The sequence below is a fragment of the Diplotaxodon limnothrissa genome, linkage group LG2 (assembly GCF_057381915.1).
Source record: "Diplotaxodon limnothrissa isolate DT_005_m linkage group LG2, D_limnothrissa_male_GT1.1, whole genome shotgun sequence".
In the NCBI taxonomy this organism is placed as follows: Eukaryota; Metazoa; Chordata; class Actinopteri; order Cichliformes; family Cichlidae; genus Diplotaxodon; species Diplotaxodon limnothrissa.
Genome location: NC_140597.1, coordinates 11,018,905 through 11,046,156, shown reverse-complemented (window position 1 = coordinate 11,046,156; position 27,252 = coordinate 11,018,905). Strand labels below are relative to the sequence as shown.

Genomic DNA, 27,252 nt, shown 5'->3' with positions numbered 1-27,252 from the left:
TACAAACTCTGGTTTTATTTTGTGCAACTGGTCCACATGTGCCTCATTACTACAGGAAATACAAGCATCAGATACAATCAGATTGTGTTAAGTCTAATTGTTGAATGTCGCCATTGTGTTTCTTAAATTTGTATAGTCTTAGTTTAAGCAGTAGGATCAAAGCCATTCCTTTGATCCTGACCACCTCTCCAGCCACTCTGTGCTGGGGGAGGTTTTATTGTAGATACATCCTAACTTGAAGATCTGTTTGATGTTTGGTAGAGCTTCCTACCCTTTGTATGGTTTCACTGTGTTATCTTTGGTAAACCATACATTGGGTGTGGGGGAAGACTACCCTCTTTATGACCAAGGATGTTGTTCCTGCTTTTAGGTTTTATGACCCTTTGACCAACCAACAAACAAACACACACACACACACACACACACACACACACACACACACACACACACACACACACACACACACACACACACACACAGTGTATACATTTACATACAGTGCCTTGTCTTTGTAACCAAAGGGGGGTTGCAAGGGGAGGTGCTTTGTAAACTATTGTTTGAAGTTTGTCAATAAAAGGCAGCGAGAGGAGGCCACCATTTTGGGGTTCTTTGTCGTGCTGGACACAGACGAGGCCTCCCTTGTGCAAGTAATGGATCGATCGACTGTCTTGTTTTCTTCATGATGAATAAGTCTCTAGAATTAGCGGGGTTTGTGGAAACACAGACCCAACAGATTGTGTCTTTATTAAAGAGAATGAACACAAAACTTTTGTTCCATTAAAACTTTAAAGCAGCTTTGTCCAGTTTCAGGAAGATCAAAAGGTCTTCTGAACATTTTCAGTTTAGTTTATCTGACGTGGACATAAACAAGTCTTATTCTGCTGGAAACGCTGCAGTCGCATGTTTAAAGTGTTGGATCTGTATGGTGTCACTGAGGGCGGGGATATCCTGTTTATCTGATCATCTCAGGCACACAAACCTTCTGTTTATGTGGGACAGCCAATCAGAAGACATGAGGGGTTGTATCACATAAAGATGGATTATTTTGAGGTCTGAATCATGCAAAGCTGCTCTGGTAGAGTCCAAGAAAGCTGGAGATGAGCAGAACTGACCACTGTGTGATGTTTGTCTAGTGTTAACTACCCCGGCTACACCAACTGTCCAAACATCACTGCTGTTTAGTTTTTTTTAGAGATGTACGTTTCAGTTTTTAGAAATATACAATGGAAGCTCGCTATCTAACTTCCAGCAGCCTCCTAACTCGATTACAGCCTACATCTTATGTGAGAACGAGCACAGTGATCATTCCACTTTAGCTGGAAGAATTTGGACTGTTTTTAACTCTCAGCCTTTGTTTGTTTGTTTGTTGTTTGAAGAAGAGTTTGGACCTGAAAATGGCAGCAGAATGGAAAAACTAAGCCAATTTTTACGCCTTTATTTAAAGTTTATGGTGGTAAATTTATATCTCTACGTGGAAGTGGAAACAGGGTCTGTTAAACTCTGCGGGCTTTTTGGAGAAAGGCGGTGAGGAAGAGGGATTTAAAAGTGCAGAAATGCTCCTTTAAGACAAAGTCGAGAATATTGAAATCAGGGAGCTGGTGTCACCCACAGAACGACATTTGTATGCTCACACAGAGGCACGGCGTGCAGCCATCAGGCGTCCTGGTTAGTATGAAGAGATTATTCTGGCTGCAGCGGCTGCGAGGAGCTAACTGAGGCAGATTCTCTGAGGCAGCGAGCAGCGGCGGCTGGCGGCGAGCGTCAGATGGGCTCTGACACTCGAAAACAGCTGCCAAATTGAAACCATTTATCAAAATCTGACATCGGAGATCCAGTCACCAAAAAAGCAGTTTATTTGTAAATTGATACTAATAGCGAGCACACATTGTCTGGCCCCTTTGATGGCCTGATTTGCAGCCAGAGTGGGACGTCAAACACCCTCCTCCCTCATCCTCTCCCTTTAAATATTTATTTATTCAAAAGAAAACTCAATAAAGCTGCAGGTTTCTCCCTCCTGGACGTTTTGGAGGGAGAGGAATCACGGGAAGAGGAAGAGCGGCGCTCCGCGAGGTGACAGGACGGCGTGCTGGCAGTGACCGAGCAGCGACGGGTTAACTCGAGTTGTCACTTCTCTTTTGTTTTCACCTGCAGCTGCCGCTCTGCAGAGGACAGCAGCAGCAGCAGCAGGTGTGGACAGAGATGTCTGGGCGGCTGGGTTTCGTTTTTGGACAGGCACGGCGCCGCTGAACAGATTGATTCGTTGTAGACGTCAGGTAGAGCATTATGGGAGCAGCAAGCAGGGTGAATATGGAAGCCAGAAGGAGAAACATCAGGCTGATTTCAGCTGAAAGATGGGGAAATGCCGTTCGGCCTAGCTTAGCAGGAAGCGCGATTAGGTGACGACCGTTCAGACACAATACTGAACAAAATGATCGTCTTAAGGTGGACCTCCTCTGCTCATTTCGCTTTCCAGCGCAATAATTTAGTCACACAATACAGAAATCAGCAGATAATAGGATTTTAACAAGAGTCGTGTTTAGAAGAGTACAGCTGGGCATGTATGTCGTGGTAACTTTGGGCTTTTAGGATTTTCTTGAACTGCTGCTAAAATACAAGAATTAGATCCATAAATCTGAATTTATTTTGGGTTTTCTCTGATCCACACAGGGTCAAAGGTTATATACAGGCTCAAATACAAACAACCTCACTAATGTTTGGTTAAACATCCCTTAGCAAGTTGCACTTTGACCAGATGCTTTTGGTAGCCATCGGCAAACTTCTGGCATAATTCTGGCTGCATATCTGACTGCACTTCTTAGCAGAACTGGTCGAGTTCATTTAAACTGGTTGGGTTTCTGGCACAGATCCGGCTTTAGGGCAGGCTTGAGCCTCGGTGGTTCCTGAACATCCTAAACAATTTCCTATCATCTGAGGGTGACAGTTTGGATCTTCTTCCAGCAAAGTGCTGACACATACGTATAACTGTGCTCACGTACAGTTGTTTGAACTGATAGAATCCGCAGTTGTTTAGAAATGGCTCAGACAGAACGTCCCAACTTGTGTATTACTAACCAAAACTAGCTTACTTATTTTTGCTGATGCATTAAAAGTCGTTTTGCAGTTGTTTATTAGCTGTAATTGTAATAAAATAAATGAGATTAAGCTATTTTATAATAATTTTTTAGTCATATTAGTCATAAAAGCTAAACTAACTTGACAGTTTATCTCTTTTAAAAGCTCTCATTCTCTGAACTTCACGACACATTTCAAACAGTTAGTCTTTTAGCTCCAAAGCTATGTCAAAAAAAACAACTGTTAGCTTCATGTGAGACGATATCTCGCTTCTATGTAGAAATGTAGAAGTAAGATTTTTAATTACTTCAGGTCATTATTGATTATTCTGCTTTTTCTTTATTGTGTAAATCATTGTTTGATCTTTAAAAATGGTACAAGGAAGAGAAAAATCTCCATCACAATATCTTGTTTTGTCCTGAGCTTCTAAACGCAATGCGCCCGCTAACGGACGGACGGACGCTGAGGTGTCCGCTTCCAGCCCAGCCAGGCTGGAAATGAAATTACAGGGCTGAAAATGATCCAGGAGAAACCCCAGAGGTCATCAGTGACCAGTTGTCTTTCCCAGTTTGTCAAACTACCCAAACTAACTCTGTGTGTGCTGTGGACAGACATGAAACCGCACTCACGTTAATTTTAATTTGTCGTTTAATCAGGTTTCATATAATTTTATCTATAAAAGGGATCAGGTTATAAATGTTGGAGATTTGTTTAAAATACGGGACACCCTGTTGTTAAAAACAAACGCTACTGTTAACATGAGGTCCATGAAGATTTGTGAACCATGGGGTGGAGATTAAATGTGTTTAGCGTGTTGAGTGTGCACCTTTAGCTCTGATCATTGACCCTCATCCGGACTTGTGGGGGGGCGTCCGTCCGTTCAGGGATTATTAATTCCGGCCCACTTCATGAATGAGGAGATTTTCAGTATTCATTGAGAATAATGAGCAGAATTCAGTTCATGAGCTGAATTTTAATACGTTTCCTTTGAATGGAATTAACCCCACACCATGTCCCAGATCATTAGAATACCTCTACGCCTGATAATCGCTAATCTGAAGATCTGCCGTGATACTGCTCCCTTCCTCCTCCTCCTCCTGCAGGTCCATCCATATTTTATAGAGATCAGTGGGGCGGCGGCTGTATCTGTAGCTCTTCTCAGGGTGATTTATCATTGTTAAGGCCGCTGTCTGATGGCTTCTCCTCCAGGGTCACGCTGATCCCTGTTCGCCTCGCACCTCCTCAGCCACGGAGCCGGCCCCCTGTAATTAAGCCCCTAGAAACCAAATGGAAAAAAGAGAGAAAGAGGTAGGAGGAAGAAAAAAGGGGCGGAATATGTCAAGAGATGGACAGAAGAAGGGCAAGGGCACCAAGGCCACGAGGGTGCAGTCTCCAAGAGGTTTTTTTTTTTTAACGGTTATTTGGGAGGGAAACGAAGTACAGTAAGAGTGATTCCTAGTCTTAGATAGATTTTGCTCATATACTACTACAAGTTGAACTGCTTTAAAATATTTAACCGTGAATTTTATATCTTCATGACAGCGATATACAGTCATTTGTAATCCCCAGAAGCCCTCTTTGGGGATTAAGCTGCGCTCATTTAGTCACTTTTGCTGACATTTTAAACATTTTTTGTGACGTTTTCAATTCTGAACTGAAGTTTTAACACAGTCATGAGTAGAATGTGCAAAATAACTAAAAGTTTTTTTAATGACCTGAAATCAGTGACCAAGCTGATAAACACACCAGCAAAGTGTTTAACAACAAAAGCAGGCACAGTCTTAAGCTTTATTATATTACCATTAATCATTAGAGATGAGAAATTATTTGTCAGGAAAAAGGACTGTTAGTTAAATATTAAATATCAGTTTACTGTTTATTATTGACAAGTCTACTAGGGTACTTCTGCACTCACAGTTCAAAATATAAATCTTTATTTGTTTACGCTCGACCACAGAGCAGCCGTCAGTTCAAACTGAAACAAGCAGTTTCAGCTCCTCCCTCTTTGCACCAGCTTTATTTCAGATTGGCTGCTTCAGGTCTTAACATGAGGAATATTCTCACTAAATGACACAAAACATAGAAAAATTGTATAAATCTGAAAGTTTCCAGCAGTCTGCAGCCTGATCCTTTGGTTCAGAGGGATTACTGTCTATACACTGATGTCTTAATTAGAAATTTTAGTCAAGCTTAACATGAAAATCTACCTTTAGAAGAGGAAATGCTGACAGGAAACAAAGAAAAGCAAAATATTTGCCCTTTATTACTTAAATAGAGAATATGCCTGTATGCTGATGTGTTTCTCTACAGCACAATAGATCCACTTTAAGTAAAAGCATATATGTTTTAATATTTCACGTCTGATAAAATAAACTTTCTGTAGTGTTTACTTACTTTAATTTATTGAGAGACATCTCTAGCCAGCTGATCGTCTATACTGGGTTCTTTTAGAGGAAAGAAAAAATGGCCTCAAATCTTAATAAAACAAAGGAGTTGCTTCCTGTTGGCTGCTCTGTGATACAGTGCTGTAACATGTCCACATGAACACACACACACCTACACAGGAGCTACGGGGAGGTTTCATGTGAAGAGAAGCACGAGTCTCAGTGGGTTTAATCAACGCAGCACTGAGGAGGAGGAGGACCCACCTCGTTCTGGACTCACTGATGATGGTGAAACCCTCCCAGACTGAGATAAACTGGTCTGAACTGGAAAGCAAAGGTGTATGTGTTCAGCTGAATCCATCTGCCTCCCGTGGTGACGTTTGCATGTCGTTGTGGTTCTGTTTATTAAAATACAAGTAAGATTCAATGTGGCTGAAAGATGTTTGATGTCGAATTAGAATTTGCTTTAGTAAAATTAGTACATTTCAGAGGACACAGATTCGCGCTCAGTAATAGAGCTAAAGCACCTAAATAGTCTTATTGGTTCGCTGCTTTCTTCCTTTTTGTCAGAAGCAAAAGTGAGCAGCTATTTTAGGAATATATGGAGGGAGGTGGCCTCTTTGACATGGTGACACAGGCGGCTGTAGCTGCTAGCTGTCTGCTAGGCTTCACCTCAGCTAATTAAGTCTCTGAACTGGACCTGTGGACCGTGTTTGTGCTGGTGGAGTATTTCTAATAAGATTAACTGTCCAATAATATGGCTGCTGTGAGGTTACTGTAGTAACAGACTAGCAGGTATCTTCATCTAAGTTATGTTTACATACAGTCCACAGATGCAAACAATAACATAGCTAGTTACTGTTAGCTGATAGCTTAGGACTCCCCTTTCGTCTAAATCTTGCGGCTCCAAAAACCAAACATAGCAGCAAAAAAGTTAATGTTTAAAAAAACAGTGGTTTACGTGACAGTGTCTGTATCAACTAACACTTTGGTTATGAGTTGCTGATAATCTTCCACAGAGGGACAATCCAAAGTGCAGGAATGTGTTTTCATTTCCTCACAGGAAGTCTTCACACCATTATTCTCTACACATTTTAATTGCTGTCTCTTCATGAGCTTCAAGTTCATTTATCAAATCAGATGAACATGAGCAGCCTGTTTTTGAACTGTCGCACACAAACGTTTAATTTCAGGCACTGCTAAAAGGCAAAGAGCCATTCCACTGATTTTACCCCCACCATAAATAAATACATTTTATGTAGTTACGATGTCGACCACTGTTTTTCTTTTAGATTTTTTTGTGTTTATGCTTTCTAGAAGCATTCTTTTGTTCTGCAATTCAGTTTTTATAAATATATTTTTGAAATAATTTTCATCGACTTATTTTCACATTTTTTTCTCCAATATTTTTATGGTGTACTTGTATTTTTTCCCCTTTTTATTCGTAACTTCCACTCAGAGTTGCAGTTATTGAATTATTGTAAATCAAATGTAGTGAAGTATGGTGAAACGGCGACTCGCACATTGGAGCGAGCGTCTGAGCAGCCAATCATTAACCAGCCAGATGTTCGAGCCCAATGATCCAATCAGCTGCCTTCGTCTCTCAGCTGTTTCATATGTCCACTTAGCCTCCACCCCCCCACTCCCCACCATCCATCTCCTTTCAGCTGAGGGGAAACACCCAGAGACCCTCTTCATCCTCATCTTCAACTCCCATCCCTCCTCTCTCCTCCATCTTCTCCCACATTCCCCACACTCCTCCTCCTCCTGCTGGAGGTGTGGGTCAGTGATAAGAGATGATGATGATGATAACTGGGAGCCAGTGCATTACCGCATCGATCGGGGCCTTTCAGCGCCGTTAAAGCGCCCGGCGCTCTGATTGCCGGCACTCGCTCTGACAGGAATCCGATGGCGCTGTCTGTGTATGTGTGTGTGTGTGTGTGTGTGTGTGTGTGTGTGTGTGTGTGTGTGTGTGTGTGTGTGTGTGTAAAGGGTGTGGCCTGGCCGCTGTTAGTGTGTGTGTGTGTGTGATGGCGTGAATAAGGATGTATGGCGGTGTGGCGTGGAGTCAATTAGTTGCTCCGACAGGAAGAAACAGATCGAGCAGCAGGAGGGAGGAAATCTGATCCGAAGGAGGAAAACAAAAGAAAATAAACAAAAACAGGAAAAACCGTTTTCGTTCAGTCAGCAGGAAACACCAACTCTTCTTCTTCTGTTCACGTTTGTTCTGCTTCCTCTTCCTTCCTCTTTTTATACTTCCTGTTGTATTTTCCCTTCATCTTAATTTTTCTAAAACTCCTCCATTTTTTCTATTTTTATTTTGTTCTGCTTCCTTTGTTGTTACTTTTGTTCATTCTGTCTTCTCCTCTTCTTCTGTTTTTATTGTTCTCTTTGTTTCTCTCTGTTTTCTGTTTTCTCTCGTCCATCTTTTCCCTTTTGTGCCATCTTGTTCTCTTATTTTTCTCCTCTTCTTCATCCTTTTTTCTTCTACTCCTTCCTTTACTCTGTTTTTCTCTGTTATGGTTTTTCTGTTTCTCCTCCTCTGTCTTCTCCTCCCTCGTTCTTCTTCTTGTGTTACTTCTTTTGTTTCTTCTGTTCTCCACTTCCTTTTTATGTTCTGTTTCTGCTCCTGTCTCTCCTTCCTGTTTTCATGTTGTTCTTTTCTTATTCTGAGTAGTAGTACTACTAGTACAGCGCCTAATTCACAAATCACAGAGAGCCCACCAACAAATGAACAAGTGCAAGTACACACACACACACACACACACACACACACACACACACACACACACACACACACACACACACACACACACACAACCACACTGAGCAGCAGCAGCGAGGCCTCGGAGGCGTCATTAACTTGAGAAGGCTGTTGTGTCTGTCAGAAGCTAATGAAAATAGAAGGAGGACACACACACCCAAACACACAAAAACACAGACATACACACAGAGCGGCTGAAGTCTTTTCTGTGTGAGGTTTTAGTGTCTGCCAACTGTATATTTAACGTGTGTATGTTTGAGTATGTACGGTTGTGTGTAAGTAACTGTGTGTGTGTGTGTGTGAGAGAGAGACGGGCAGCTGCTGCGTGGCGTCTCGCTGCCGCAGCCGACCGAAGGAGACATTAACTAACTTCTGTTTTCTAATGGAGATTAATGAAGCCAGAGGACCAACACACACACACACACACACACACACACACACACACACACACACACACACACACACACACACACACACACACACACACACACACAAACAGAAGCACACGCATAGAAACAGAAACACACACAGAGAAATGCACACACATACATAAAAACACGCACACAGAAACACGCTGGCAGAGATGTGGTTTCACCTGTCAGGCTGATTATTTGGGGTTATAGTTTGAAAAAGAAAAAACAGGGGAGCTGGAAGGAAATAGGACAGGAGGGAAGGAAAGCAAGAAAGGCAATGAAGGACTGAGGAAAGGAGAGAATTAAGGAGTGATGGAGAGAAGGAAAAAAGGAAGACGGGAAATAAGTAGCAAAGGATTCGTGCTTCCGATCTTCCTTCCTAGACAGTAATCTAGGCAGAAAGGTGGGAAGGAAGAAAGAAGGAGCTGAGGTAAGAAAAAAGATAAGGAAGTAAAGGTAGGAACCCAGATAAGGAAGCAAGTCAAAACGGAAAAAGGACATTTGGAACAGTTAAGAAAGGAAGGAAGGAAGATAGACAGAAAGAAAAGTAAGAAAGAACAAGGGAAGGAAGGAAGGAAGGAATATCAGTGAGTGGAGGATAAAGGAGGAAAGGGAGCAGAAAAATAACATGAGGAAATGAAGGAGATAAATAATAAAAGGAAAAATGGAAGGAGGGAAGGAAAGACACCATGAATGAAGACAGGAATATAGAAAAATGAAAAGAAGGGGGGAAAGGAAGGAATGTGGAAGACAGGTAGGAGGGAAGGAAGGGAGAAAGGGGATGACACAAGAAAGACAAACCAAAAGCAGTAGGAAGAAAGGAATGAAAAAGATGAAAGGCAAGAAGGTAGGAAGATGGGAAGGAAGGAGGATAGGAAAAAGGTAAATGAGATGGAAAAGGAATGCAGAGGAGGACACACAGAAGGAAAGACAGTAGGAAGGAACAAAAGTAGACTCGAGAAAAGGGAAGGAATACAGAGGACAGGAAAGAAGGAGGAATAGAAGCAAGGAAAGATGAAGAAGGAAGAGAGGGGGAGAAAAGAATGAAAGAAAGATCGGTAACCAAAGTTAAAAAAGAGAGACAGTAGGAAGGAACACACGAAGTCAGGAAAGAGGAAGATGGGACAAAAGCAGGAAATAAAGGAGGTAGGGAAGGAAGAAAGGAAACAGGGAGCAAAGAGAAGAACGAGCAGAGCTCATCAAACAGCTGATTCTGGTGTAAACAAACAGTGATGCGTTCACTTCAACGTTCAAGCTTCAGGTCAAGGAAAAAAGCGTCCGCGTGCTGGACCGTTGCCCCCGAGGTCATCGCCTGTCGTGGGAAACGGAGACCTTCGTGTGTCAAAGGCCGGTTCGCTGCCAACTCAGAGGAAGCGCTCTGATTGGCCAGGGAGGGAACACAAAGTGCGTCTCTGGAGACGTTTTTGTTTAGAAGCTGCGGCTCCAGCAGAAAGTTAAAATGCAATAAAAAAAAAATCAGTAGAATCCAAAGTAGAAATCCCCTTTAATCTCTGCGTTCTGCAGTGAAACTCGACAGAAATAAGAAGGCGCAGATTTGAGCGGCAGGAGTGATTCGTGCCGACAGCCGCGAGATGAGGGAAACGTTTCTCCTCAGCGGCTTCGACAGCAGCAGAATCTCTAATGCTGAGTTCAAAGATGCGGTTCAGGGTCAGCCGCACATTCATAATCACAGGTGGAAGGAGCTCTCGCACTCCTTTACTTCATATTAGAGCTGCACCGCTGCTCTGTGGAGGGACAGTTTAATGCTGCTGAACAACAAATCGACAAATTTCAGCCTCAAGAAAAAATAACCAGAGGTCCAGGAAGTACACCGATCCGTTGACATGCCAGACGAACGCCAGGAAGCTTCATTCACTTTAGTTCAATGCATGAAATGTTTGTATTTGTTCTCATTGGCCAGTTTCAGGAAGCCTGCTGAGGGCATCAGACGCTGCCATTAAGCTGCTCTTTAACCTTTTAAAGCCTGAACCATGATGACTCGATGACAAATTAAAAAATAATTATTAACTATTCATTTGCATATATGAGTTTTTATTTGTATTATATTTGTGGTTTTTTTTTTTTTTTACAATTTATTTATATTTGTTGTGGGGAAAAAAGTCTCACTGTTGATGTAGAAGTCTCAAAGAAAATCAAATATACTAGAAACAGTGAAGAAATGGAAAGGGCAAAAAAGGAAATAATAACTGATGAAAGGATAAAAGCAAGGAAGGAAAGACAGGAGGGAAAAGGAGACGATGGAACAAAAGTGAAGGAAACCTGTGACGTGCTGATGTCAGCGAACCTTTCAGAGAGGGGTGTAGGTTCAGGGTCGGGGGGCCGGGGGAGGCGCACGGGGCCGAATCTCAAGTTGACGTCAGTTCCCGTCAGTTTCCTCGCTGCCTCGAACTTTCGGGAACAGCGTCTGCAGTGCGGTCGGAGCTCTGATGGCTGAACCTAGAGAGTGGCAGCCGTCACCTCCTCCTCCTCTTCCTTCATCACTTCACGTGAAAAACAAGCCTCCCTCTCTCCCTCTCCTGCTGTAATACCTCAGGGAGATCCAGCAGAGGCCTCCACCTCCCCACTGCTGCTCCTCTGGGACTCCACACCTCCTCCTCCCTCTGTCAGCTGATCATCCTCAGGCTTTCCTGTGTCTCCATTCAGCGCTTTGTTTACATCACCTTTTTTCCTCCCTTGTTTCCTTATTTCACCTTTTACCTTTATATTTCCCTTCCTCACTTCCTTCCTTCCTGCATTCTTTCTTTCATTAATGGTTTTTCTTGTTTCCTCACCTTTCCTTGTTTCTTTCCATCCCTTCTCTGTTTCTTCCTCCCCCCTTGTTTCCTTTCCTGTTCCTTGTTTCCTTCTGTTGATATCATTTATTTATCCCTGTCCATTTAAATGTTTTTACTTGCATTTTTTTCTGACTTTAATTTTCCCTAATGTTCCCTTCATTTTGTTTAATTTCCTTCCCCTTATCCCTTATTTCTTTCCTTGTTTCCTTTTGTAATTTTTTCTTCCTTTTTTCCATCCTGTATTCCTTTCTTTCTCCTGTCTCCTTTTCTCATTCCTTATTTTATTTCTCTTTTTTGGTTCTTTCCTTCCTTTCCTTTTTTTTTTACCCATCACCCCCTCTTCTTGTGTTTGTATTCACTTGTTTATCAGTCACATTATTAAACCCAGACTCTCAGATTGGACGCTTCCTCTCCTGTGGGCTGAATGGAAAATGTGTGTGTGTGAGAATATGGCTTCCTGCTGATTCTTCTTCTGTCGTCCTTGTGTTGTGTTTTCTGTTAAACCTCCCTTTTTTGTCTTTTTTCAGGAAGTGCTGCTGAAGCGAGCGGCCGACCTGGTGGAAGCTCTGTACGGGATGCCGCACAATAACCAGGTGAGGGAGCACCTTCACTTTGACCTTTGGCCTCTTCAAACTCAAACACATGAGGATCAGTGAAACATCCCATCACAAACCTCAGGATATATCTCAGAAATAAATGATGAGTAATGATAAGAAAAATGTAATAGTGAGGCTCTAACAGAGGACAGAAATCCCAGACTCCTGAATGAAAAACTGTGTTAGACTTCATACGTCTAACAGAATCCCTGCATTTACTACACTGACAGCTTCCCCTGGGCCATTCAGACAATTAACTAATGCTGTCCCCCCACACCTCACCCCTGCCCACCCACCTCACCAATCACCTCACTCTGGGTAACCCTCATCACTCACTCCAAGCACTTCGCAACTATTTTGTTCTCCAATGTGTGAGTTCTAATCTTTTTGTATATATATGTCCAGACAATCACCTTCTACTGAAGCGCAAACATCCATGTGGGGTTTTACTAAATTTTTCAGTGACTATTTACGTTGCTCACACTTCAATATGACATAAAAACAAGAGATTCAAAAAATGTCAAACTTCAACATCATCATACGTCCCGTGAACTCTAAATTTAGTTCACTGGTGGGAACCGCAGAACTGAGATTCACTGCTTTCCAACATTTTCATGCCAACAGTAACTCTTACAAAATAATGTCCCGTCCTCCCCTCTCCTCGCAGGAAATCATCCTGAAGCGAGCGGCCGACCTCACCGAGGCGCTCTACAGCGTCCCTCGCAGTCACAACCAGCTGCCGTCGCTCACTGGCTCAGCCGCTCACTCGGGGATGATGGGAGTGAACTCATTCAGCAGTCAGCTCGCCGTCAACATCTCCGAGGCCTCGCAGGCCGACCAAGGTGAGAGCGCGCTGCTACCCATGATCCTCTAGGGAGGGGGTGGAGGCCTCATGGTTTACGCCGCATCACAAGTGTGCTCAGTAGACTGCATTAAAGACAAATGGAGGCCAAGTAGACTTTGTTGACCAGCAGGGTTGACTGTCCACTAGAATCCAGCAGGGACAGGGAGTTTAGTATCGTTAAGTAAAGTCCAACAAATGTTTTTAGGGTCCAACTTTATTGAGAGTCTGAGAGTTAAAAAGAGTCTTTAGAAGAGTCCAGTAGACTGGAGTGGTTTAGTGGACGTCAGGAAAGTTCACTGGACGTCATTGAATTTCTGTAGAGTCCTACAGGATACTTCACTAGAGTTCATGAAACAATGTATGACTTCCATGTAGGGTTCAAGTTCACACATCTCTTTCAGTTATAAAACCACACATTTTAGTTTGAGTGGATGCAAGCGTCCATAGATTACCAAAGGGCTCCACAAAGTTATTTTTATAGACTATTTTCAGCAGCACATGAATTCATGTTTATTGTTTTAGTACCTGCTATCAGACACAGTCAAAATAAACAAGAGCACGTTCACTGAAGTGTTTCTACAAGTTTTTGGACGTCAGTGGAAATCTGATATATCTCAGTTCTTGTTAGCAGATACGTTCGGTGGTGTTTCCACTGTAGCTCTGTGGGTTTGTTATCCTCAGTGTTTCCGTTCAGCAGTCAGTTCTGCTTCTGTCAGGAACGCTCAGGAAAACATGCAACAAACAGCTTGTGAACGCGTCGACAGGAAGCAGATCGAGCTGCTTTTACTCCCCGGACACCCCCCCTCCACTTCGACCACAAACCGTGGCCTGGTTTTCCCATCGGCCCCGCAGCGAACACCTTACAGGAATCTATGAGGTCATGGGAAACGAGGTAGCAGCCATGCTGAAAATTCATAACTGTGGTCCAGTCGGAAACATTACACCGAGGATCTAATGCCGTCCTCCCCGCTGTTATGAAGTATGAAATGGCTCTGTGTGCCCCTTGCAATTATCCACCGTGATTAAAACATTAATAAAAACAGCAGCTCTCGAGCCCAGACCTTATCAGGCGGACGAAGCAGGTAATTTACAGCTCCAATTCAGCTCGGCCTGCTCAGCATCATGTCATCGTCCTGCAGGATGAAGGCTTTTTCCTCTGGAGTCTGTCTTTGTCAGAGTTTATGGGGTCACGAGGGAAGCCTGATACCAGGAAAAATACCCCCAAAACATGTTTTTACTTACCTGCCCACTTTCAGCCTTCTTTATAACTTTGCATGTAACGCTTACAGAATCATGGATAAGGCTTAATTGTTTTTGAAGATGTGTATTCTCACTTCCAAGTAAATTCCCTGAATACCTGTCGCCCTTGTACTACTAGCCATAAACAACAGCAGCTAATGTTAGCTTAAAAATAGTCCACTAACTGCTAATGCTATCAAACGACTATTTCCCAGCAGAACACAGAGTAAGGACAGGAACTAGCACTGATGTGGCTCCATAGTGTTAGTGAGGAAGCAGGTTAAAGTTAGCTAACTGTTAAGTGATATGTTGGCTAGCAAGTAGTTTTTCTGCTTTGGTTAGTACTAAAATTAGCTAACTCTAGCCAGAAGAAATTGAGTTTTGTCTAATCAGGAATTTTGGCAGTCACAGAGCATTTGAGTCATAAAAAGAGGACAAACTACTAGCTATCCAGCATAGCAAAATGCTGTCTTTAGTAAATGAAGTTTGCTAACTCTCAGACATTGATTGAACGGGTTGTTTTAATTTAAAAATTAGTGAATGCTACAATTTTACCAGCAACATATTCTTGCTGCATTGCTAAATTACAGCTAGCTGGCTAGGCTTAGCTTGCTTCCTAACATTATTGCTATCATAGAGGCACTACCTGATGATTTTTGTTGTCAGTACACTAATACTCAGATATCTGATACATATGTTATTTAAACTAGTATAATTACAGTACATACAGTAGAGTAGCAGCAGGAGTTTTCTGATTTTAGACAGAGAACCGTCATCGGTTTATACAGAAGGCAAAGAAATTAAAAATATAGAGCTTAAATCTGTTAAAGTGACAAAAACAGTATATAAATAAATTTTTAACTGATAAAAAAGTTATTAACTCTGAAAGAGCTTTTCTAGTCGTTAATTTTTGTCATTAAACAGTGAAATCCAAACTGTCCGTTAACCAGCTCATCTGCACTGCTCTGCAGCAAACACGTTTCAGGCTTCGGTGTGAATGAGCGCGCAGAATGTGACCTGCATCCGATCTGCTTCCCACGCTGCTGTGGCGAAATGGATAGGGAGAGGGAACGCACCAAGACAAACACCACCCAACACTCAGTCCATTTGTTAAGGCATTATTTTTTTTATTACAGAACAATCCTTACATTTACTCTGAGTGCTCGGCCGCTCCCTGCACTCTGCTACTCCACATGTGTTTCCCATCGCCGCCTCTCCTCGCCCTTGTCCCTGGGCAGCGCTCCATCAGCCGCTCCTGCTGGGAATTGCGTTGGCCCGAAATGGGAAGTTGGGGGAAAGGGAAAGAGGGTGGAGGGTGAGGCGAGAGAGAGGGCGTAATGTGCTACTTGGCACTCTGTTAGCTCTGCTAAGTGAGCTCGTCCCGAGGTCGGTGGGAACTGTGGAGCCTCGCGAGGGGGTCAGAGGTCAGGCTCTGTGCTGCGGGAACATTGGTATTCAATGCATCTTGGATGAGGGTCAATCAGTGGGAGCATGGGGGGGTGAGAGGGGAGAGAAGGGAGACCAGAGGTAAGTAAAAAGCAGGAGTCAGGTGACAGATGAAGGGCAGACCTCGCCTGCAGGGAGGCGAGCTCTTCATAACAGGAGACCAGCAGTGACAGGCGCGATGATGTCACTGCTGAGGTCACAGTGAGGAGGTCAGCAAAATGTAGGGTAATTTGTAGGTTTTCTTACTATGTGAGTTGGCCTTTTGTCAAACCAGTTTTAGACCACCAAACATTTACATTCCTGGGTTAAAAAAGATATTAGTTTTGTATTCTGTTTGTTTATTCTGAATAATTTTACAAGATCATTATCAAGATCTTCTTGGTGATGAATACTGCTTTTCAGTTTCATATCTCTACCTGTCAGCCTGGTTTGCCCTTACAGGGCTTCGACTGTGTTTTTGCATTTGAGAAAAACGAATAAATAAAAACGTCTCACGCTCAGGTGGGCTGAGTCAGAAGGAGGAGGTTGGGGCGGAGAGAGGCTGTACAAAACGTTGTCTTTGCAATTAAAAGACAGATTTCACAGTGAACTCACTACTTTAGTAATTTGTCTGCTGGTTTAGTGGTTCTCGACCAAAGGGTCACCCGATCAATCAAGAAGGTCATGAGATGATTAATGGAGTTAAAACCCGATAACATTTTGTTGTAAACATTTTGAATAATTATATCTACTTCATCCTACACAGTTTAAAGGAGAAGGGGCTAAATGAACATTAATTGAGGCACCGCACCAACTGCTGGGAATCATGCAAAGCTACTGTAGTCACAGAATAACAAATTTGGAGCTGGAAATGCACAGCGTGGGTCCAGTTCAATCAAACTGTGAGAAATTTAGAGTGACAGTTACTCTTGGAAGTCGTCACATCAAGTAAATGTTTTTTGAATTTCACAGTCTTAAAGTAAAGATTCATTTCTTAATTATGACGTAATGATGAGAGATGATTGATTATCTATCCAAACACTGAAGTCAGCGTATGGACACATGATGAAGAGTACTTCTTCCTCCTCTTAGGCTATTCCCGTAACTCAAACAGCGTGTCTCCTCGCGGCTACGTGCCGAGCTCCACGCCTCAGCAGTCCAACTACAACACCATCACGTCCACCATGAACGGATACGGGGCGGGGATGACCAACCTGGGCGTACCTGGATCCCCCAGCTTCCTCAACGGCTCCACCGCCAACTCCGCTTACGCAAGTGAGTAATACGCTTACATATCGCATTAACGAAACCAAACCTCATCCATCCAGGAGGCAGTCAGCAGGAGGGATCATTTACAACTGTGGCTAAAATCAGACGTATTTATGCTCCAAAACACACAGCGCTGTTCCTGATGCTCCAAATACCGATTAAAAAAGAAATCTGTGCTTCCTGCTTAAATCTGCATTTGATGCCACGTTACCAAAACCTGCATTAAAGCTATGGACGCTGCTCGTTTATGTTGATGCTCTGCTGCTGGCTGATGTTTGAATTGAACTTGACGGTGGAGTGGCAGTTGAGTCATTAAAACGATTAAGTCCATGTAATGAAGTGATGGGAGTTGAAGCTGTATTGGTCCATGTAGTTGCATGTGAAGGTAGCGGCTTAAGGAGATGTTGGAAGTGTTGGGTGAAGCAATAACGGAGGCTTAAGTATCCAAGTAGCATGAAGAACCAGAAGGAAAAGTTTGAAAACTTTACAGTAAGCACAGGAATTAGAATAACTGAAGTTATTCTCAGCCAAGTAGGGGTTTAGGGTCGGCATATTTAGGTATTTTAAGGGACTCAGGAGCCCGTTAACCACTGAAAGCACCTATGATTATTATGGACTAGCCTGGGAAAATGTTCTCAGCAAGGCCGATGTTTTAATTTTATAAAATTGGATCTGAACCAGAATTTCTTCCCTCACCTTTAGCCCACGTCTCCACCCACTGGTCTGGTTTGCTTTTATCTTGCTGAGAGAGAGAAGAAAAACAACAGCACTAAAAACGTTCCTTCATCTTGTCTTATGCCTCGGTGGAGGCATCATATTTTAATGAAATCCAGAGTAATTATGAGCAGTGATTTGGCTAACAGCTTTAAAATGTTAGTAAAAGGCCAAAGGATCCGTATCAAGCGTGAACGTGACCAAGATACCAAGAGCTGTTGAGTGTTGGTACCTAGCTTGACACCACATTACCCAGTGTACTGGGCTTCGTAGTACTGATGATATACTCTGTATATGGATTCGCGATGCTGAAAATAAAACGACTTGATGGCAGATTGATGATGGCGTTGTGCACAGAGCAATACGAGCAAACAAAAGTGAAGCATTTCCCGCTGCAGGAGACGAGTCGATGCTTCTGAGTCGGCCGTGTTGTTCGTCAAACTTTACACTCGGCGCTGATTAACATGCCTGGAGTCGGAGCAGCAGCGTAGAAGGCGCAGGTGTGTTTTGGAGACTAAACTCGCCCGCGGGGAGCGCTCCATTGTTTTGGCTTCTGTATCAAAGAGCTCAGCAAGTCTCAGCGAGACTCGTTTAGAAGGTAGTGAGCTCAAAATGCGTCTCCTTGCCAGGTGATGTTGTCGTCCCTGGCGACTAAACAAAAGGTGGGCTCACATCTCGCCTGGCTGAGCTACAGTTTCCCGCCGCCGAGGGTCTGAGTGTTTGTGTGTGCGTGTGTGTGGACTTAACACTGCCACGCATTGTTCACCTCCTCCTTCCCTCCTCTGACTGTCCCCCTGTCCATACTCCTCCTCACCCATCCCCTCCACCTCCTCCACTAACCCCACTAACACCCTCACCGCATCCTTCATGCATTCATGCATTCACGCTTTGGGCCGAATCCATTAATATCAGCTGGAGAAAAAGGAACGGAAAAACAACAAGAAGGAGCCAAGGAGGAGGAAATGTGAGGAGAAAGAAGCAGCGATCCAGGACAGACTGATGCTTGTTGGCATGAAGTGATAAATCACATTTACATTCCCCCGCTTCATTTTACAGTTCCATGTTCAAATGCTGTCCTTGAATCATTACAGACACACTGTGGTCCATAAACTCTGTGGAAGCTCTTAAAGGAACAGCTCAACATTTGGACAGATGCGCTCAAAACTCTGCGTTTCAGAGACGGAAATTAATCCGCTGATGATTATGTATTCAGCTCAGAGCTGGAGCCATCTGCTGTTTGTAACTTCAGGGTCGTGTCTGAGATTTTACTGGAAATTTCAGTATTTCACGGTGACCTTTGGGGTAGCAACACATCCACTGTTAAGATACATTTCAGAGTCTCGACTGCAGAGATGGCGGCTGATTTCAAACCTGCAGTGGAGAGTCCAGATGTGGTCAGCTTAGCATTAAGTTAAACGTCACATTACGTCATGCTTGTTTGACAGAGTGCACTTTTAGTCGTCCGACCACATTAACGTCATATCCTCACGATTTTCCCGGAAAGCTTCTGAACTCTAAAGTCACATCTTCAGTTTAAAGACTACTTTAAAGATTCAGAGGAACGAAATACTCAAATGAGTAAATCAGGAGGAGGTGACTTTAAAGAGCCGGAGATGAGCAAAATATTAAAAATGTAATAAAAATTAAAAGGAGAAAGCACCTTAGCAGCAAATACATGTGACAAGTCTCCTGAAGAAGTCGTGACTGAAGGCTTCAGGAGTTTACTCGTACTTTGGCTCTGTTTGGTTTAAACGCCGGGTCTGCTCAGGTTGCTTCCGGAAAACTTCCAAAGAACAGATGTCAAGCTCAAGTCATCACTGATGGACAGCTCCGGCTCTGCACTGACCACCGATAGATGATGATCAATAAGAGCGTCTCTGAAAATGTTGAACTGTTCCTTTAATCGGGAGTCAGCTGTAGAAGCAGCAGGAAAATTCAAAGCTGTTCGCCTAAAGACACACGAAGAGTAAATGAGTGGGTGATTTATTAAAAAGGAAAAAAGTCAATTTACCGCACGATGTTAGACACCTGCCTTCTCTCACACACACACACACACACACACACACACACACACACACACACACACACACACACACACACACACACACACACACACACACCTGTGCAGCGTGCGCGGATGAAGCTGCTGCTGCTGCTCTCAGGTTGGTTTATTCCAAACAAGTCCTTCAAGTTATGGATCAACTTTGCCAGATGTGCAGCTGTTTGTGCTCGGAGCATGTTTGTTCCTGCAGACCTCGGCCCGATCTGAGGCAGGGACCCATTCTTCCTCCTCCTCACCCTCCTCTTCATCATCCTCCTCCTCCTCCCTGCATGATTCGCCTCATCTCCGTCCGATCGCTCACCTCCTGTCTGTCTGCCTGCTCGTTACCGTCACGTCCTCCTCCTGTAGGACCCCCTCCCCACACCTTCCTACTCCTCCTTCCCTTGTCTTCCTCACCTCCTCCTCTTCTTCGTCTACTCCCATAGGCCCTTATTCATTCTCTCCTGTCCATATGGTTTCTGCAGTCAAACAGAAGAGCGCCTTCGCCCCTGTCGTGCGGCCACAGACCTCCCCGCCCCCCACCTGCACCACCACCAATGGCAGCAACCTCCAGGGTGAGCATCCCACCCCCCCGTCCCGCCTGTCAGCACCCCCGCCCCCTGCTGTCCTCCTGCTCGTGTCCCATCAGGACACGCAGGTGGATGTCCACGCGGCGCCGCTGTATGAGAAGGACTCTTTCTGTGTTGCGTGTTGATTCCTGCTTTCACACACTTGGAGGTCAAAGTTGATCCATAACTTCTGGCATTTTGGGGAATTTGGAGCTTAAACTTGAGCATTTTTCTTTTATAGTTAATACCGCTGCAAATTTCACCCTGCAAAGTATTTCCCCCCATAACCGAGTCCTATTCTTTAGCTTTTATTTGGCTCAGTGAAGTCCAAGAATCCGTCGTAGATCTGTCTTTATTTCAACATCATCTCTCAGCTTTATCCAAATACTTTTACAACGCAGGCATTTAACTGATTTTATTTAACCTTTCAGCGCTTCACAGAAAGACTTTAACAGCAAATGCATATTTTGTGCGAGTGTGTTAAATGAACCCTAATTATTCCAGAGATCTGTTTACACGAGACGTATCTTAAATCTTTTCGATGTGCCTCTCAGGAAGGCGTTTTTATTTAAAACTGGAGGTTTTTTCACTCTTCATGAAAAAACATATTTTAGGTCTTGTAATATCCACAGTTATAATCACCAAGACGTTTTAAATATTTCTGAGTGGGCAGCTTGAACAGTAAAAAACTTTCATGATAAAACATTGTTATGTTAAAGTACAGTAAAGTAGAATTTTAGAAAAACTGAGGCTGCATCCGCATGTACTCAGCTAAAAAAGGACTTTTTGAATTCGCCTCACAGCATCAACAGCGTGCACCTTTATCTCCTGTTTTGATATCAAACTGTGCGCCATGTTTGTGGGTTTTTGATTGGCTAACATTTCTTCACAGTTAGGCAGAAGTGGCAAACGTAAAGATAGTCTGTACTTAAGTAGAAAAAAAGATACTAGTGTTAAAAAGTACTCCAGTAAAAGTTGAAGTACTGATTCAAGTTCTGTACTCCAGTAAAAGTAAAAAGGTAGCGGCTCTGAAATGTACTCAGAGTAAAAAGTAGCTTTTTGGAGGACGTTTCTATATTTGTGGAAAGCTAATTGAACCTTGTGCTGTTTTAACATAATAATAAAATAATGTCAGTAGATGGGAGTACAGACTTTATTTCATTCAAACATTTTAATTCTCACGAATATTCTCAGCTTGAATCACATCAGCAGAACATGAAGAGAAAAATAAGGAAACCAAACATAGCTCTGTGTCCTGTTGCTACATTGTAGAGGGCGACAGTCAGGGGTTAAAGTGGATTCAGCAGGTGGAGCAACCCTAAAACTGTCTGTAATGGCTCAGCGTGGGGGAAAGATTCATAACTCACAATAATTTCTATTCAGAGCTTGAGTCGATTTTCTGATTTAAATCCATCACAGTACAACAAACTAACCTGTTTATCCTGCACTAACCTGCAGAGGATTTTCATGCAGCCTTTAAATAACAGTCTCCCTCAGTTTGTTTTGCATGTCTCACAATATGAAACAACATAATATCACATGTACAGACCCAATATGTGATTTAAAAATGTGAGGACTTACTTGTGAGCTTTAAATGAGCAGTCCTTTCTTTAAATCTAAGCTCTCGCCTTCCTCTCCTGTCCTGCCTTTTTTATCTTTCTCCATCTCTGAGTGAAGTTAGCTCTCAAAACAAGGAGAAACAGTTTTGCTTCTATCGTCTGTTTTTATGCAACATCTCCTGGTGATTAATAAACGAACAGGAGTGACTCTCATGTGTTTCTGTTTAGGCTCAAATTGGTTTGATGTTGGGAAGGCCGCAGTGACGTGAAATAAAAACGCTCAAAAGCTTGTTTTGAAAATGTGAGGAAGAAAGCACAGGTATCTGTTTATAAATGTAGGGAGTAAAAGAAAAAAAACTGCACAGGTAAAATACAGATAGCTGAAAATTCTACTTAAGTACATTAACGAAGTATTTGTACTTTGTTACTTCCCACCTCTGCAGTTTGGCAGCGCTTTGCATTTTCACGACAGATGGAGACATTTTTCCAATCAAACTGAAAAATCCAGTGTATGCGTGGACGTAGCCTGAAATGCTCAGCGAGCATCACGAAACATGAGATCTGACTCATTCTGTGTTGTTTCAGCCATGGCAGGTCTCATCGTGCCCCCCATGTGAGGAGGACTCTCAGCCAGGTACCGTCAGACTCCCCACAACCCTCCCCCAGCCTGAAACGCCACAACAACGTCCTTCCCATCATCCTTTAGACCGACCCGTCTGACCCAGAGTCCGAACCCGAAGAACTTCAACAATTCAGTCACCATCAGCCGAGGACGTCGCTTCTTCCTGCAGCCGTTGCAGACACCACCGGCAGGCGTTTACGAACCCGGAACAGGAAACGTCTGCAGTGGCTGCGGGCGGAGGCAGCGCTCGCTCAGCGTGAACTGTGGGTGGATGAAAGGTGTCTGCAGTACTGCATGTTGTGCTGAGATATTAAACAGGTTACTTTGACTTGAGAAGTCTGTGGAGGCTGAACAGATCTCAGATCAGTTCGAACCACTGTGAGACAGGAAGTAGGCGTGTCCACTGGGAGCATCTGTTCTAAGCTAATCATCATATCGTGAAAAAAAAAAATCAGCCGAGTGGATGGTGTCATCTTCAAATACCTCGCTTTGTTCAAACTGAAAATGCTGGTGATTACTGTAAAAAAATAATAAATAAAAATCACCAAATCTCTGTTAATTTTTAGCTAAAAAATCCTTGTAATGTTATCCAGGCAGCTCAGTTTGACCCCCTCCCCGAAAAGCTTACTTTTCTTCTGATTGGCTGTCTTTTGGAAGCCTACAGAGGGGCAGCACCAAGTGCTTTTTAGCTAATCTAAACAAATTAGCGGGTAATTTGCCAGTAAATAGTAACCCTACCTCATCTAAAACTTTGGTCAACACAATATAAAAATATTTTTAAAATATAAAGAAAGGCAGAAAAGAGCTTCTCTGTTTTCAGCTGCAGATCTGATTGGTTCTCACTAGAACAAAAGCTCTCAGTGGACACTGACCCTGAGTCGGACCGAGTCCGGAAATCAGGAAGTAATCATTTTTCAAACTTGGAAGAACCGTCAGACGGTTTTCAATCAGAAACCCCCAACAAGCCCCTCCCCCAGGACCAGAGTCCTTAAAGCCCCCGATGAATCTCACGTCTCAGCGCGTTTTACTTTCTGTACCATAGCTTTTAACAATGTTTGTGTCTCATAATCTAAAAAGGAGGAAAGTGCAGTAATTTTGTAAGCTAAGGAAAGAATGAAGCATCCTGCCGAAGAGAGACGAGCAAATGTTCCACTAACATTTGTCCGTAACACGTTGAGGCAGCCCAGCGTTTTCAGCTTTTCTTTTTCTTTTCTTTTGGATGTCTCATTTTGAAATCCAGTACAATAGTTCTGTTTTTGCAGGTGTGTCGAGTGGTAGATTTTAACCAGAAAAAGCTTGCAGCAGTTTTAATCACATTTAGGTACCAGATTTTCTTGTTATTCTTCTGATTGTGCTTATTTTATATGTATTTATAAAGTATGTTTTGGGGAGTTCTTTTGTGATTTAGGCCTGAATGATAGTCTCAAATATATATGTAAACACATTTGATGTCTTAATACCTTTTAGATATTGTAAAAAGAGTGAACAAGTGGGAAGAATTAACCCTTTTGTAAAACAAAACAAAAAAAACTCACGACACGGTCACCCTGTTTTTGAAAGCAGGACGTAAAACGACGCTTTCATCACTTTTGTATAAAAACGCTTTTCCGATATTTAACTTTTTGTAAACAGCATCGTTTGTTTCCCCTGGTTCTTCTCGTCTTTTGTGTATTATTGTGAAATGTATAATCATGGTTATTTCTTAATGCACTATTTTTTTTGTTGGGGCACTTAATAAGAGCAATGTATCTTAGCAAAAAAGAAAAAAGCTAAAAGTGGAAAAAAAAAAAGAAAAAAGATGAAAGCTAGAGCGATATGCACCAATATGTTTTTTTTTCTCCTGCCATCCTGAAATGGCAAAAATCCTCGTCATGTGAAATTTTTATATCTCAGAGACTTATAATGTCATAATATCCCAGCACTCGTTTTTTGAGGGGGGCGGTTTGGTGTTTAGAAGTCAGCATTTTATCCATCTGAATATTCGACCTGACCCTCGTCTTTGTGTTGGATTTTTTTTGCTGATATTGACTGTACGGTTTCAAAACACGGCGAAGAGTTTCAAACCAAGTTTTTTAGGGTCACCGATCTCAAGGAAACGTCCATCGATGTTGGTGTTGTTGCCGATGGTGCTGTTCTCGTCGTTGCACACAATCTGGATCATTTACTTATGCAACTGCTCTCCTGTACTGAAATGCAAGCTCATCGCCCGCGCTGCTGTGGCAAAAGTTCAAAAAAATGTAAAGAACCAAGACTTGAGTTTGATGCCTTACGACCGACCACGCTTAAAAACAAAGTCTTTCTTTTTTCCGACAAAGTTTTGGTTCCACAGCAATTATCAAAGGTTACTTTTGTTTGCTTTCTTGATTTGATGTCTTTGTCCCTCAGGTTTCCCCCTGAAATATACAAAAGATGCTCAACTGTAGAAGCTAACCGTCAGATACTGATGGCTGAGAAGTGTTAAAACTGCCAAATTACAAAGTGTAGAAGTTTATTCCTTCACCAAAGAGAAGAAAAACTGGAGACTGGAGTCGTTTTGTGATTTAACATCTGTTAACTACAAGAAATTACCCCAATAGAAAAGTAGAACTACGAGATCTTTGTGTCAAATGTGATCAAAACACTGAAAAAAGTGAAATTGCTGAAAAAATTCTTACTTTTTGGAGAATATGGACATGAAATATCACGTTTGTGTTTACAGCAAATATGACTTTGAAGTTAATTCATTCGCATAAACATGCAAGTTTTGGATGGGGGCTTTGAAAATGTGGCCCCCATTTTTAGATTATTATTTGTTTAGTAAAATGTATTAAAATACAACTAAAGTGTAAAGGAAATACCAAAGAACGTAAACTTCTATCGAGGAAAAGGCTTATGTCAAATACATACTTAAATCTGGAAAAGTGTCACTTTGTGTACGTGAACACAACATGTTAGATATAACTGTCGTGTCAGTGAACAAAGGAGAAAAATAAGGTTCTTCAGCATGAATCAGTAGATTCAATCTGGGGAATATTTCAGAGAGATCCAGGAGACTGTGAGATGAATAATTTGGCATAAAGATCTGGAATCTTTGGATTGTGATAAATGAAAAATTTCAAATTTCTGACATTTTTTCCCCCAATACAAAACACTGACAGTGTGACTTTTCTTCCATGATCATGTGACTAGAAGGAGCATAAATTTGATATCTGTCGGCTTGTATTACGATTATAAAATTAGCATTACAAATTTACACCAAAAACAAAGTTGAAAAAAAATAAAATCAGTTTATACTGCATCTTATTTTACAGAGACACGATTTGTCTTTACATTTAACACGTTCTCGGAATAAAGTAATAAAAACTGTAAAGCTCTCCAGTTTTTCCTTTTTGGTGTGTTTGCGTAGTTTAAGGATGGTAGAAGAAACATTTTTTTTCAAACTGCTTGAACCTACCTGAACCTTCAGACTTACACAAATTTTATTTGTATTTCTATGAATGTTAAAAGCAGAGTTGATGCAGGAATCTGAAGTCCAAATGATTAAACATCTGACTTTATGCAAATCCAGCAGTTTCTGCACAGTGTCACCCGGATGCTGTCACGTTAGCTTTTTGCTGGTATCTGTTCAGCGTCTTTGGGAAAGACCCTTTATCAGTGATACTAATGAAGCCCAGGCAGCAGAGCCAACCTCCCTGATCAGTCCCCTCCAACAGCTCGCAGCTTTTCTTTCTCTTTTTGTCAGTCGCAGCGAGCTCGCTTCCCACCGTCTGGGTTTTAAACTGAAAAATAGACTTTTTTATGTTTTACTTCAATGTGAAAGAGGGCAGAGGCACTGCATTTTTGTGAAATATTAAATATATCATCAAAGTATATCAAAGCACAATGTTTAATTAGTTGTCTTTAGGATACAAACAGGGGTGTCACCCCCAGGTTTTTTCTTTTTCTGTCTCTGGCCATGCTGTAAATAAATGCATGTCTTCTGTTTTTTGGTTTGTTTGGTTTTTTTCTCTGTGATCCAGTGCTTTTTGTACAGAAACAATCTAATAAAGATTACATTTGGCTCGAAGCTCTCAAACTTACGCTGATGTTCAAATAAGAAAGGGGGGGGGACGACGACTAATTATGGAGGCAGCACACACAAGTACCAGTAAAGAGTTAATGTTTACACACTTCACGAAGAACCTGGATCTGCTCTCAAAATGATTTAATCAAAATTAAAAGTTTTCAAATTGCAAATGAAACCGTTCAAGACAGAGAAAGCAGACGTGTTAATTCACATCAGATAGATTTAAAAACAGGAGTTGTTTTTTTATTAAAAAACAAACAAACAAACGTATATACTTTTATTATAAATAATTATGAAAAATATATATTAGAAATATAAAAACCTTCATTTCTTCTTATTAAAACTTTTAAGACAGCACATATTCTGGAGTCCAGCAGCACTGCTTTGCAAGTTGGACGTTTTTACAGCAACATCATTTAAAACAGGTAAGACAAATTTAAGAAAAATCTAAAGATTTGGAATAGTCACATTTGTTATTTAATGAGAAATTATCTGCGTCTATCGCACACACACATACACATACTGGGGTGTCTGCATCCAGTAAGGGTCCTGGGCTAGACCAAGCAGACATGAGTGAGAGAGATCAACAAGGTCAGGTGTTGAGGAACCAGGCACTGATTTGTAGTGGGCTACTTCTTGGCATGTTAATTTTAATGGCCCCTTTTATGTTCATTGCCCCTTGGGGATAAATAAAATCTTTCTGATTCTGATTCTGAGTGACCCAAGTAGGGGGGGGGGGGGCAGCCCACCCAAGATTGGGGACCAAGTTTATTAAATCTTAAATAAGATAGACCTTTTTTTTTTAAAAAGTAAGTCTTTTGATGTCTGAATCTACAGTTTTGTTTTGTTTTTTAAATTGACATAGTGTATTAACACAATTGATCTAAAATCTGACACAAAA

The 27,252-nt window shown here is 42.2% G+C and overlaps 1 protein-coding gene across 3 annotated transcripts in view; it reads left to right on the top strand.

The window, feature by feature from the left end:
- The window catches only part of LOC146638248 (transcription factor COE3), a 141,044-nt gene extending 114,704 nt beyond the window's left edge, over window positions 1–26,340 (top strand). For 2 of the 3 annotated variants that reach the window (XM_085360670.1, XM_085360662.1), the window contains exons 12-16: window positions 11,956–12,021; window positions 12,692–12,866; window positions 16,625–16,807; window positions 20,042–20,131; window positions 22,270–26,340. In XM_085360670.1, the coding sequence (XP_085216796.1) occupies window positions 11,956–12,021; window positions 12,692–12,866; window positions 16,625–16,807; window positions 20,042–20,131; window positions 22,270–22,301 (546 nt within the window). In that variant the 3' untranslated portion in view covers window positions 22,302–26,340. The remainder of the gene's footprint in view (window positions 1–11,955; window positions 12,022–12,691; window positions 12,867–16,624; window positions 16,808–20,041; window positions 20,132–22,269) is intronic. The other variant, XM_085360678.1, reaches the window with a different exon arrangement.
- Window positions 26,341–27,252: the final 912 nt, after the last annotated feature.